The 14,043-nt window shown below is 40.1% G+C and overlaps 1 protein-coding gene across 1 annotated transcript in view; it reads right to left on the bottom strand.

The window, feature by feature from the left end:
• Window positions 1-14,043, bottom strand: part of Il23r (interleukin 23 receptor) — a 76,908-nt gene that overhangs the window by 19,579 nt on the left and 43,286 nt on the right. Inside the window, 1 exon segment of the mRNA XM_013351285.1 lies at window positions 8,131-8,295. Coding sequence (XP_013206739.1) covers window positions 8,131-8,295 — 165 coding nt within the window.

The following is a 14,043-nucleotide window of genomic DNA, read 5'->3' as shown; positions in this document are numbered from 1 at the left end:
TGTAGACCAGGCTGGTCTCGAACTCACAGAGATCCACCTGCCTCTGCCTCCCGAGTGCTGGGATTAAAGGCGTGCACCACCACCGCCCGGCCGTGGACACGATTCTTGAAGACAGACCTGTGCTTGTGCTTCCCGAGAGCCTGCGCTGCCAAGGATGCCAGGATGGGCAGACTCTCAGGGAAGTGCGCAGACAGCACTCAGGAGAATTCCTAAGATTCTTCCGTGCTCTCTGAAGCCTGTGATTACTAAAACCAGGTTTGAAACTGGTCTTGCCCTGCTTCTTGCCTTTGCTAGGTGTTCTTTCTTAAGGAGACTAAACAACAGGGCCCCAAACTATCACCAAGGCCTCTCGCCAATGCATGCTGCTTACAAAGGTTTCCACCAATGACCAGATTGCAGAGCTGTTGAATCCTCCCCAAAGCTTTTCCACGACAGCTTAGTTTATACATCTTAGTGAGGGTACAGAAGCAGTGCCTCCACCCTCTTTTGCAAACAGAGCTCAGATAGACCCAGTTCACACAAGTAGATCATTAAGCCAAGCAGTAACTCCAGAAAGGGGAGCAAAGATCTCTAAATATATCTATGGAAATGGCGGGTTGTGTGTAGTAGCCTACTAGGTGGCCTTGGGAGCCCACCTTTTACTTAAGTATCTGTGACACTTGAGTCCCTGGGAACCCAATCCGGGAACACTGTTTTTTTGGGCTCATTTAGATGGTATTGTTTGCCTCTTGTTTCTGTCTTAGTTATCTAAAAAACCCTGAACCCGGGAACACTGAAAATTGAGAGCTGGAAACTAAACCTGGGAAGAATGGTAGCTAGTAATTCTCTCTGTTCTTGGGGTGGGAAGATGAGTTTCATTACATTTTCCAGGCTGGCTTAGAACTCACTATACTGTCCAGGCTGCCCTTGAACTCCTGGTGGGATTTGCGCCTCATGCTGGAATTTCAGGTGGTAGACACCCAACTAGAGCTTCTATTTGAAGGTTGCTATGCCATTTAGAACAATGCTTCTTACACTTCATTACAGAAGAACCTGGGAGTGAAGTGGCTCAGGAATCTACACAGGCATTTCCAAACAACTGGCCCAGGGCCCCCACTCTGAGAAACAGTGTACTCTAGTTTACTTGACTGGAACCTGCTTGGAAAACTTATTATGAAGTGCCCATGACTATCCTGCCTTCAACAAAGTTACCTTTTCCACGTGTTCTTTTTTCCTCTTCTCAGACTACCCCCTTCCTTATACCATCTCAAGACTTTTGGTGTCCTGTGGTTTCATTATCATCACCACAGATTAAGCTTGCCTCCTCATTAGTTATTCATGACGAGGTGTGAAGTACTCCATGGCGTGTTATGATTATTTCCCCACTTGTGCATTTTCGAAGTGAGTCCTCCAACAGAAACAAGGCTCTGTAAGCATAGCATTATTACTGACATATGTGTGGAGCATTTAGACAGGATGCTGAGATGGGGTGGACACAGGCGATTCTGTTTCTCTAGGGAAGGCAAATGGCAGAACTGTTTTGTAACCCCATAGCCTGATCTTGCCAGAACTTGGCTATTTCCCTGTTGTGTAACTTTTGGCAAGGTTTGGGACCTCATTACCTTCATCTGGTGAAGGTAATTGGTGGAACAATGATCATGCTGGTTTTACAGGACTATATCAATAAAGGGCAATTTTGAGGTAAAATGCTTACCATAGTGCCCTACCCATGTAATCATCCAAGAAATGTTAGCCAATATCTTATATTTTAAAGACTGCCTGTCTTACTAAGTGACCTCTTGATAACATGCTAGGATAGAGGAGCATGGGTGTCTAACCAGCAAAACTTTTCCTGTGGGTGTCCTAAAGCCTGATCTTCTATTCTGAGGAACTGATTTTTTTTTTCTTTTTGGTATAGAGCTCTGCTTTCCAGTAAAGGCTTAATACTCAAGGAAGAAAAAGAGATTAAGTAATTCAAGTCACCCAACTCTAACTATAAATGAGCTCTTTCAGTTTCTTTTTGAGGCTGGGTTTTTTTTTTTAAAGCTTTTATTGTTGTCATAGTTGGCAGTAATTGAAGCAGGTAGGCCAAGCAGTCTACAACTGAATAACATCTCAGCTTGAGGCCAGTTTTTGCTGCTTCTATCCTCCATCAATTCATCCCCAATCCATCCATCAACCCATTGATCCATCCATCCTTCTATTCACCCATTCACCTCCACCTACACATCCATCCATCCATCCATCCATCCATCCATCCATCCATCCATCCATTATTTATTGGCAGACTTTCACTACATAGCCTAGGATGAACTTGAACTCCAAATCGTCCTTCTTCAGCCTCCCATGTTACAGGATTATAAGAATGTGTACCTATGCCCTGTGCCCAAGATCAAGCTTTGAAGGTAAGGAAAAGGCACTCTTTAGAGAGCAGCAATACAGAGAAATGTCCACTAAACTAGTTCGATATACCTTGGGAAATATGGAAACATGGTGATACACATGTAATAATTTTTAGAAAATAAATTGGGAAAATTCTCCATGGAAGGAACATTATTGCTTGGACTGTATGTACTTCCTTATAAATAAACCCTTAATTACTTGGAGTTTAACTGTTGGAAAAATACCTATATTACCAAGCAAATTGGCTAACTATAATAATATTATGGAAATAGATTTTGTTTTATGTCTCAATCACAAGTCATGTTAATATTCACCTGTGTAAATTGCTTCTCCCAGATTTTATTTGTATTTGTACATATAAGGTAATGATGCTTACTATGAATTTTATTCTTTCCTATCTTCTCTAGAATAAAACTTCTCCAATATATAGATCTTGCTCTATTCCTTTGCTTACTGAGATTCTTAAGCACTTATAAGGCCTACTGTGTGGTATAGCCTAAATTAATATTAATTAACACCATGGTAACTGTCTTTTCATTAATTCTTTTTTTTTTTTAATATATATTTATTTATTATGTATACAATATTCTGTCTGTGTGTATGCCTGCTGGCCAGAAGAGGGCACCAGACCCCATTACAGATGGTTGTGAGCCACCATGTGGTTGCTGGGAATTGAACTCAGGACCTTTGGTAGAGCAGGCAATGCTCTTAACCTCTGAGCCATCTCTCCAGCCCCATTAATTCTTAAAAAGGTAAATAGTAAGGATTTGATAAAACATACTTGAGAAACTACTACAACCATTCTCCTAAGTCAATATAGCTTTTATTTCTAAACACTTACCCTTATACCCAAAGATAAATGTGGCTCACATTCCTCTCAAAGAAACTTCTTTTCCCAATAGATGTAGACTGCTACAAGGATCCAGAAGTAGACTGGTCAAAATGCAGAGACTAAGTGACCATAGGATGCAAAGACCTAATCCATACATCTCCAACACAATCCCAATACCTAAAGCTCAGGAGACATGATGGGAAAGAGAGCAGAAATATTGTAATAGCCAGAGGACCAAGATGCCTGCTGTAAGATAGTGTCTTCTAGACCCTATAGGGAGTTGTTCCGTGATCTTACAGCAATATGGCTGCCTAAACAAGACCTGCATAATACATCAGTTGACTTGCCAGGGATGAGGAGACTTTCACAAGACTCCACCCCTAGATGAAGAGCTACAATGGCTTCTGAGGGAAGGAGAATTAGTTATCTTTGGAAGTAAGCTCTGTCATAGACTATCCATTTTATATGGTCAGCTCTAAACAAATATACCTAAGTACAATAATGGATGGATTCAGTAGTACACACACACACACACACACACACACACACACAATGGGTCATATCCAAGAGGTGGTGGTGCATGTCTTTAACTCCAGCACTTGGGAGACAGATGTAGGTGGATCTCTGTGAATTTGAGACCAGCCTGGTTTACAGAGTGAATTCCAGGACAGTCATGACTACCCAGAGAAACCATGTCTAAAAAACAAAACAAGACAAATTTGCCTAACTCTTAATCTAATAATTCTTTTTTAGACATAAAGAAATAAAAGCTTCAATGAAAATCCATTTAAAGAAGCTTACTGATAATGATGAAATGAAGTAGCTGAAACTTTGTTTGAATGAGAAAAGGGGGGCAGGAGAAATGGATCAGCAGTTAAGAGCACTGTCTGCTTTTTGAGAGGTACCAGGTTAGAGTCATAGCATCTCCACGTTGGTGCATATGTAACTCCAGCTTCAATGGATCAGATGCCCTCTTCTGGCCTCCTTGGATATCATAAATATGGTGTACAAACATAACTTGCAAGCAAAACACCCACACACATTAAAAAAAATCCCAGAAAAGAAAATAATTAGATTAATAGAGCAACAACAGCAAAAAAGATCAAGGGGATACAAATCAGAAAAGAAGAAGTCAAAAATCTCATTATTTTATGATGATATGATGGTTTACATAAGCAACCTCAAAAATTCTACCAAGGAATTTCTACAACTCATAAACATTTTCAGTAATGTAGCAGGATAAAAGATTAACTAAAAAAAAATAATCAGTAGCCCTCCTTTACACAAATGATAAATGGGCTGAGAAAGAAATCAGAGAAACATCAACCTTTACAATAGTCATAAATAGTATAAAATATCTCAGAGTAACTCTAACCAAACAAGTGGAAGACTTGTATGACAAGAACTTTAAATCTTTGAAGAAAGAAATTGAAGACACCAGAGAGTGGAAAGGTCTTCCCTGATCTTGGTCATGTAGAATTAACACAGTAAAAATGGCAATCTTACTAAAAATAATCTACAATTCAATCCAAAGCGCATCAAAATCCTAGCAAAATTCTTCATAGACCTCGAAAGAATGCTACTCAACTTCACATGGAAAAGCAAAAAACCCAGGATAGCCAAGACAATCCTGTATAACAAAAGAACTTCTGGAGGCATCACAATTCCTGACATCAAACTCTGCTACAGAGTTACAATGATGGAAACAGCCTGGTATTGGCATAAAAACACATAGAAAGACCAATGGAACCTAATCAAAGACCTGGCCATTAATACACACACCTATGAACACCTGATTTTTGAGAAAGAAGCAAAATAATCAAATGGAAAAAAAAGAAAGCATATTTAACAAATAATGCTGGCATAACTGAATATCAACATGTAGAAGAATGAAAATAGATTCATATTTATCATCATGCACAAAACTCAAGTCCAAATGGATCAAAGACCTCAACATAAATCCAGCCACACTTAACCTCTTAGAAGAGAAGGTGGAAAGTACACTTGAATGCATTTGCACAGGAGACCACTCCTTAAACAGTTAATAAATGGGACCTCCTGAAACTGAAAAGCTTCTGTAAAGCAAAGGACACAGTCAACAAGACAAAACTGGCAGCCTACAAATGAGCAAAGATCTTCACCAACCCCACATCAGACAGATGTCTGATCTCCAAAATATATAAATAACTCAAAAAAATTGGTCATCAGAAGAACAAATATTTCAATAAAAATAATGGAGTACAGACCTAAACATAAAACTCTCAACAGAGGAATCAAAGTGGCTGAAAGACACTTAAGGAAATGCTCAACATCCTTCGTCATCGAAGAAATGAAAATCAAAACAACTCTGAGATTCCATCTTACACCTGTAAGAATGGCCAAGATCAAAAACACTGATGACAGCTTATTCTGGAGAGGTTGTGGGGTAAAGGGAACACTCTTGCATTGCTCATGGGAGTGCAAGCTGGTACAGCCCCTTTGGATATCAGTATGGTGATTTCTCAGAAAATTAGGAAACAACATTCCTCAACCCAGTAATACCACTTTTGGTTATATACCCAAAGCATGCTCAATCATATCACAAGGACATGTGCTCAACTATGTTCATAGCAACATTGTTTGTCATAGCCAAAATCTGGAAACAATCTAAATGCCCCTTGACTGAAGAATGGATAAGGAAAATATGGTACATTTACACGATAGCGTACTACACAGCAGAAAAAAATGACATCTTGAAATTTGCAGGCAAATGGATGGAGCTAGAAAACATCTTATTGAGTGAAGAAACCCAGAAAGACAATTAATTATCATATGTTCTCACTCATAAGTGGTTTTTAAACATAAAGTAAAGAAAACCAGCGTACAATTCACAATCCCAGAGAACCTGGACAACAAAGAGGACCCTAAGAGAGACATACATGGATCTAATCTACATGGGACATAGAAAAAGACAAAATCTCCTGAGTAAATTGGTAGCATGGGGTCCATGGGAGAGGGTTAAAGAAGAGGGGAGAAGAAGGGAGGGGAGCAGAGAAAAAAATGTATAGTTCAAGAAAATCAATAAAAAAGAAAAAATATTTAAGTTTGATTTCTGTTTTATCTTTTAAGTAAAATTTCTTCTTATGAAATAAATCTTAAGATTAGGCTCTGTAGGTTCTTATTCTCTTTTGTCCTAGATGGAGGACTTTTGTCCTTAAACAACATCTGTGCTGGATATGGTAATACACTTGAGGGTTGACACAGGAGAACTGTTGTAAGTTCAAGACAATCCTATATTACAGAGTGATATTCTGTCTAAAGAAACAAATACAGGCATGCACACAGATGCACCATCTATTGGCCTGCCCCTGACCTGGAGTGGGGAAGGAGTATTTGCCATTCCACTTGTTCAGACAGAACTGGACAACAAGAAAGATTGAGAGTGTGGGTCAGTGGCGATGAGAGCGCACAACATTTGAGCAACTCAGTGCATGACCCATGAGCAATGTGCTGTCTAACAAATCATGATAAAATGGTGCTAATTACACAACCAAAAATGTTGACAAACAAAACAAGCTTATAGAGAGCGGTGCTTTGTAAATTTAAGTATATTATGTTTAGTTATATGCATTTGTGCAACTCTATATTTCATTTTAAAAGAACCAGGTTACTTGGGGCTACAGAGATGGCTCAGCAGTTTCTAGCTCATCCAGAGGATCTGGGTTTGATTGCCAGTACCCATCCTGTGACTGACCACCATTCAGAGTTGCATTTCCAGGGGGATCCAATGCCTTCTTTTGGCTTCTGTGGGCTCCAGACCCAAACAAGTAAACAAAACTCCCATACACATAAAATCAAAATAAAATAAAATTTGAAAAAGAATTTCATTACAAAGCAAATCTACTTTCTATGGAGTCTCAAGAAGTTTGGCCAATACTAATTGAAGACAGAAAATATTAAATTTTAACTTGCAAAAATAGAGAACTGATAATTTATTGAAAATTATTCCCTTAATAATGTATCTCTAAGATTTGAACATCAGGGGGCGCCAAAATAACTTGGCTTGCTTGGCTCTTTCTACTTGAAATCACAGATCATGGTTGTCAAGCTGTTACAAGAAGGCCTGATTGCTCTTCCAGCGGACGAGGGAGGGGGACCTGATTGGGGGAGGGGGAGGGAAATGGGAGGCGGTGGCAGGGAGGAGGCAGAAATCTTATAAATAAATAAATAAATAAATAAATAAAGAAGGCTGATGTTGTTAATGATGTGAGTATAATTAAAACAAATGTGTTGTTTCTGGAAAGCAAAACAAAACCGGGCATAGAAACTACACATACAGGCATATCTCTGGTCCGTGGAGTCACTCTGGAGTATTATGACAGTTGTAATTGTTTGTTTTTATTACTTGCTTACAATTGAAATCTATTCAGCTAAGATGGTGATATTGTGTGGCGTGACTAAATAGATATGTAATTAAAGTAATAATAATTGGAACGAGATCTTTCTAAATCTCTATCAGTGAGGCCTTGCTGAAAAATCATTAATTCCATGGTTAAGTGTTTTTAAGACTTTCTGGTTACATTTAGTATAATCAGTGTTTATTCACATCACTTGATTTTTTTATTTTTGTGACATATTTTTTTTAAATGTAACTCAAAACAAGAACTGATAACAAGTTAGCATGTTTGTAAGAACTGTCACCCCACCTGTGTGTGGAATACGTTCTTTGTGGGAAGAAATGAGAGTAAATGTGTAGAAACCTAAGTATCTCCAGGTGGTTTAAACCACTTCACAAATTGCCACCCTTAAAAGGCTCCAAGCAAATGCTGATTTCAGTGTTATCACCCTCCACAGAAAAGCCTTTCTCAGTGGTGGCAGGCAAGCTGCAGGATGCTTAGAAGAAGGAGACGAAAACACAGAGAACACAGTATTTAAGCAAACCTACCTGTTTGGGGAGTTTTGTGAACAAAGGGTGAACTCCAGGGCTGCCAGCTTCTTCTACCTCGTCCTTGGCATCTCACTTGAAATATATACTCGCTGTCTGGCTCCAGGTAGAATTCTGATTGCTGCACATCTGTGAAGTTGGTGTCAAATTCCTTAACCTATAATAGATGCACAGAAGTAGTGATGTGATGTGATGGGCATTTAGGATGGGTTATTCCATTCAGCAGATCTATGGAACACTACTAGATTCCTGGGCACTTCCCAGAGTCAGAGAAAACAGGCAGGAATAGAGTATTTTGTATAAAACACACACAACCAGATACAGGTTTTAAAATTATAAAGGAAAATCCATACTGGTTTATATTTGACAAACTTGGAAATCTCTGGAAATTCCAAAATATGATACCTTTTGCACTTTGGGATAGTTGCCCCTCCCCACCATGGGATGGAGAATTTCATTGTAATCATTCATATTCTTTCTCTGAGGTGGACTGTTTTTTGAGTTAGAATCTGACACAGGCTTGGCTGGCTTAAAGTAATGTGTATCTGAGGATAATCTTGAACTTATCCTCTTGTCCCATCTAACTATCACTAAGATTTCTGATATGCACCTGTCACTCAGTTATTTGGTGCTGTTGGTTGAATTCAGGGCAAGCGCTGATTATTTGTATGGATGACTTCACTGAATGAGGAAAATATCTCATTTACCCATGAAAAATTAGAAACAAATACTCAGAAGTTAACTTGTTAAATGAAAGTGTGTGCAGAAGTGAATGAGAGCAAATAAAACATCCAGGAAAAGTGGATTCTAAAAATGCAATGGAAAGGAAATAGGAGAGAAAATAGCTCAGGAATACACTCATGATTTTATTTCTGGTATCATCTGTTATCAAGCAAAGTGAAAAACACACCCCATATCAGCTGGTTCATCCAGGAGAGAGGGACCAGGGCTCACTGCAGCACCACGTGGAAAGGTACTTACTGAAGTCATGGATAGGTATGACCTACCATGTGGGTGCTGGGAACTGATCCCTGGTCTTTTACAAGAGCATTGAAGGCCACTTTAACCAGGGGCCATGTCTCCAGCCCCTTAGTCGATTCTTGATAGGAACTTAAGGCTCCAAGACGAAGACTACAAAGATAATGAGTAGCTGAAGGAGAGGGTCTGGCGCTCAGAGGAGCGGGAGGATACGAAGCACCAGTTTGCTGTATTGTTATAGAAACACGGAAACGTTATAGTGGGAAAGAAAGCAGCCCAGAGAATGGGTGTGGGCCAGAGAGCTGAAGGGGAAGTGTGTGCTCGAAAGACTTCTGGTCCTTTTTATAGAGCTCATTTACATAGCTCCCACCTCTCTTATAAAAGCATCCAAGCTATCAGGGTCTACCTGCCCTGTGTTGATATGGGGGAAATTAATTAAATAACCCTTTGGGGCTCTGAATAAAACTGTTTGAGAATAGACTCAAATGGAAGAATGAGGACATTATAAGAGTTTAACAAGAGTAATCAGGGTTCCCTGACCTGTGGGAAGTCCAAGGACCGCCCACCTCCATCCAGGTTTAGTAAGTTGAGCATCCAAACTGCCTAGGCTCCCCCAAAGCCAGTATGTGCAGTAGGATCAAAAACCCATTGCCATTGTTCTTGAGTTCTCAGTAGTCCTCATTGTCCGCTATGTTCAGCAAGTCCGGTTTTATCCCATGCTTCTTCAGACCCAGGCCAGCTGGCCTTGGTGAATTCCCGATAGAACATCCCCAGTGTCTCAGTATGTGGGTGTACCCCTCGCGGTCCTGAGTTCCTTGCTCGTGCTCCCTCTCCTTCTGCTCCTGATTTGGACCTTGAGATTTCTGTCCGGTGCTCCAATTTGGGTCTCTGTCTCTGTCTCCTTTCATCGCCTGATTCAGGGGGATGCCTATATGTTTGTCTTTGGATTCACCTTCTTATTTAGCTTCTCTAGGATCGCGAATTATAAGCTCACTGTCCTTTATTTATGGCTAAAAACCAAATATGAGTGAGTACATCCCATGTTCCTCTTTTTGGGTCTGGCTTACCTCACTCAGGATAGTGTTTTCTATTTCCATCCATTTGTATGCAAAATTCAAGAAGTCCTTGTTTTTTACTGCTGAGTAATACTCTAATATGTATATATTTCATACTTTCTTCATCCATTCTTCCATTGAAGGGCATCTAGGTTGTTTCCAGGTTCTGGCTATTACAAACAATGCTGCTATGAACATAGTTGCACATATGCTTTTGTTGTATGATAGGGCCTCTCTTGGGTATATTCCCAAGAGTAGTATTGCTGGGTCCAGGGGTAGGTTGATCCCGAATTTCCTGAGGAACCGCCACACTGCTTTCCAGAGTGGTTGCACAAGTTTGCATTCCCACCAGCAATGGATGAGTGTACCCCTTTATCCACATCCTCTCCAGCAAAGGCTATCATTGGTGTTTTTCATTTTAGCCATTCTGACAGGTGTAAGATGGTATCTTAAAGTTGTCTTGATTTGCATTTCCCTGATCGCTAAGGAAGTTGAGCATGACCTTAGGTGTCTTTTGGCCATTTGAAGTTCTTCTGTTGAGAATTCTCTGTTCAGCTCAGTGCCCCATTTTATAATTGGGTTGGTTACTCTTCAAGCTGATGAGGGAGAGGGACTTGATGGGGGAGGGGGAGGGAAATGGGAGGCAGTGGCGGGGAGGAGGCAGAAATCCTTAATAAATAAATAAAATAAAATAAAATAAAAATTCCCAGAAAAAAAAAGAGTTTAACAAGAAAACTCCTGGAGCAGGAATATTGTAAAACTTCAGCTACAGAAGGAGAAAACCACACATTTAAGCTGTCATGGAGGTCATGAATGTCATGCATAGCCTATAAGTAGCCACAAGCTTTTAAGTAAGAAGTCCAAAATATTGGGGGATGCATGATTCAAAGTGGACCCCCAACATGGCAGTGACATCGACAATGTCCTAAATGGCATTCTGAGCTCAGCTCAGGCTGGACTCTGGTTAGGTAAACAGAAGATTGCTAGCAGATAAACAAAACCCTAAAATCAGCATTCTGAAAGGCAGCAATTTCCTGCCTTTCAGGAAGAGCCACTACTTTCCTTATCTGTCCCTACAATAAAATATCTCCAGTAATGGGGCATCTAGTTCCCTAGTAACACATATTAAAGTCTCCTCTCTAGTCCCCAGGCTCCTCTGGCTCACAAACTTTCCCACTTGATACTCTAATTTCCAGGCTATTCCCACTTCTTTCTGCAGCAGACCATCTCTTTAAAACTATCAAGACTTTTTCTGCATTTTGCATGGCAGCTTTGAATTTCTTTAAATAAAGCTTTCTTTCTATAAATTGTGTGGTCCAGTTTGGTGGTTTCTCTGTATCTTCACTTACAAGCAAAAAGTCTGGAAAACATGTTTAGAAAATAAAGAAAAGTCTCACTTTTCTGAATAATTCTAAATACTTTCTGAATTATTCAGAAAAGCATGCAGATTTATGGCCCTATGTTGCCATTGAACTTGGGACAGAAAGAAGAGTATCAAATTTCATTAAAGAGCTAATTATTCTATCTATCTCTGAAGCATGACAAGTGATCCCTTCTTCCTAGGGGTTGTCCCTTAACCAAAGTGATTGACCCAGCATAAGCAGAATGTTAGGTCTCTACACAGCCAGAGATTTTACTTACTTGACCAAGAAGAAGTTTTGTCTACTCTAAAGGACGGAGAGAATCATATTAGATAATGGGTCCCTCCTTATTCTCCTCACATTCTCAAGGTCACTCTTTCCTTTCTCAAAATGTATTATTAAAATGTATCCTCAAAATGACCTCCTCCCCTTTTCCTGCTTCCTGGGTTTAGAGACAGTTGCATACATTGACTCAAAGTACTACTGTGAACCTTGCCATTTTTTTGAGACATGTAAAAGGGAACACACTCCACCTCATGGGTCTGAACATCCCTCAGACAATCCATCCGCCCTCAGTGTACACTCGAACTCCTAAACCTGAGACCTATGATAATGGTGCCAAAACCCATGAGGGGGCTCAGTTGAAACAGATGCTCTTTGGGACCCCTACCCCTCTATACTTACTACTGTTTCTCCACACTCTACACTGGCCTCTTTTTTTCTCTGGTAAGTCTCTCATTTTTGGGACAACTGCCGTTTCTGGACTAACTCGGAGCCTCACTTGAGCTTGGGTTGGAACTGATTGCTCTAAACCAGTCAGTTTTGGGGATGCCCAAACTCAGCTTGGTTTTCTGGATGTGACAATGGCCACACATTTGAGAGATTAGTAAGCAGAGGCTTCCCTCATATCCCTCCACTTGCTTGACTTATCAAGCCTCATAATGGATACAACCCATTCTTGCTCAAGGACTCTTACAGGTGCCTTTTCTCAAAATGCCTTATCCTGGGCAGAAATCAGACCCAAACAGCCAACTTTCTTCTGTAACATTATCTTGTCACACACACAAAAAATTAAATAATGGCTGTCAATGGCCTAAATATGGTATCTTTGATGCAAACATTTGTACAGACCTAGATTTTATACTGCATAGTGGCAAATGGTTTGACAATTCCTGTAGCAAATGCCTTTTCTAACTCTAAAATAGCTTTCTCCCTCCATGCTTTTCTTTACTACATTCTCCACAGTCTCCAGGAAACCTCTTTCTCTAGCAAGTAGGAGGCGGGAACTTTTCTCTGTGGGTGATAGAAAGCTGCCTCATTCCTACACAGATCTTTACTTTGCTATGATGGCAAAAGGTCTGGCTTCTTCTGTGTTGGACTTGGGTTATGTTTGTCTCCCCTGACACGTGGTGGTTCATGGTTGCTCCTTCTGGCTCTCTGGGGTCTTTCTAAAAGCCTACTGATTTCTCTTGAATCTGACTGACACCGATGATTCCCACCATACAGTTGTTCCTCATCTCCCTCCATGTAGATATGTCATGACTAAGACAACACTCTCTTGTCCTGACTCCATGTTGTGCTTACTTAAATGGTTCTCAGCTTTCTACCCCACAATAATTACAGCTACCTTGGCAACACATTTGATATTTCCATGACCTTGACCATGGTCCAGATGTACTAACCAAAATAATTAATATTTATACAAACATTAACAAACTTAACATAAACTAAAATAACTGAGGAAGGTATAAATAAAAAATAATCATCATGTCCTGTCTAAAATAATTACTATATTCTTCCAGAAACGAATGTTTCAAAGTTACTCTGACCCTCATCTAACTTTATTGTAAATTATGGTCTTTGTGACTTTTGCCTTTAAAAACGCTGTTTCACTGAGCTTTGGCACCAAGAGACTTTGAGGCATAAGCCTGCTCTTGGTCACTGGCTAATAAAGACCTCATATACTTTTAATTGACTTAATCATGGTGGTTACCTGTATCTCTCTGGTATGGATTATTATGGGTGCCCCACCTCGTCTCCAGGGCTACACATCACGGGAGCCTCTACTGCTTTTCTAGTAACACATGCACCAGCCCCTACTTGCTCCCTCCTGACCAGACCAAACAAAGTTCACCTACATGGATCTAATCTACATGGAAGTAGAAAACGAAAAGATCTCCTGAGTAAACTGGGAGTGTGAGGACCTTGGGAGAGAATTGAAGGGGAGGGGAGAAGCAGGGAGGGGAGAAGCAGGGAGGGGAGCAGAGAAAAATGTAGAGCTCAATAAAAATCAATAAAAAAAAAAAACCTGTTTGTCAAGGAGTCAATAAAACATATCTTAAATCTTTTTGGCATCACTTCCTTTGATGTTGCTAAGTTTATTTTTCCTCAACTGCAGACGTAAGTCACAAACGATGCCACAGCAGTTTGGAATTATAATTAACAGGGTAGTATTTATTTAAAGGGGAAAAAAACTTACAGATCACCGTCAGCCCTCTGTACGACCAGGAA

This window comes from Microtus ochrogaster, linkage group LG3 (genome assembly GCF_000317375.1).
Source record: "Microtus ochrogaster isolate Prairie Vole_2 linkage group LG3, MicOch1.0, whole genome shotgun sequence".
Classification (NCBI taxonomy): Eukaryota; Metazoa; Chordata; class Mammalia; order Rodentia; family Cricetidae; genus Microtus; species Microtus ochrogaster.
Note: the sequence above shows the minus strand (reverse complement) of the source record. Positions and strands in the feature narration are given on the sequence as shown.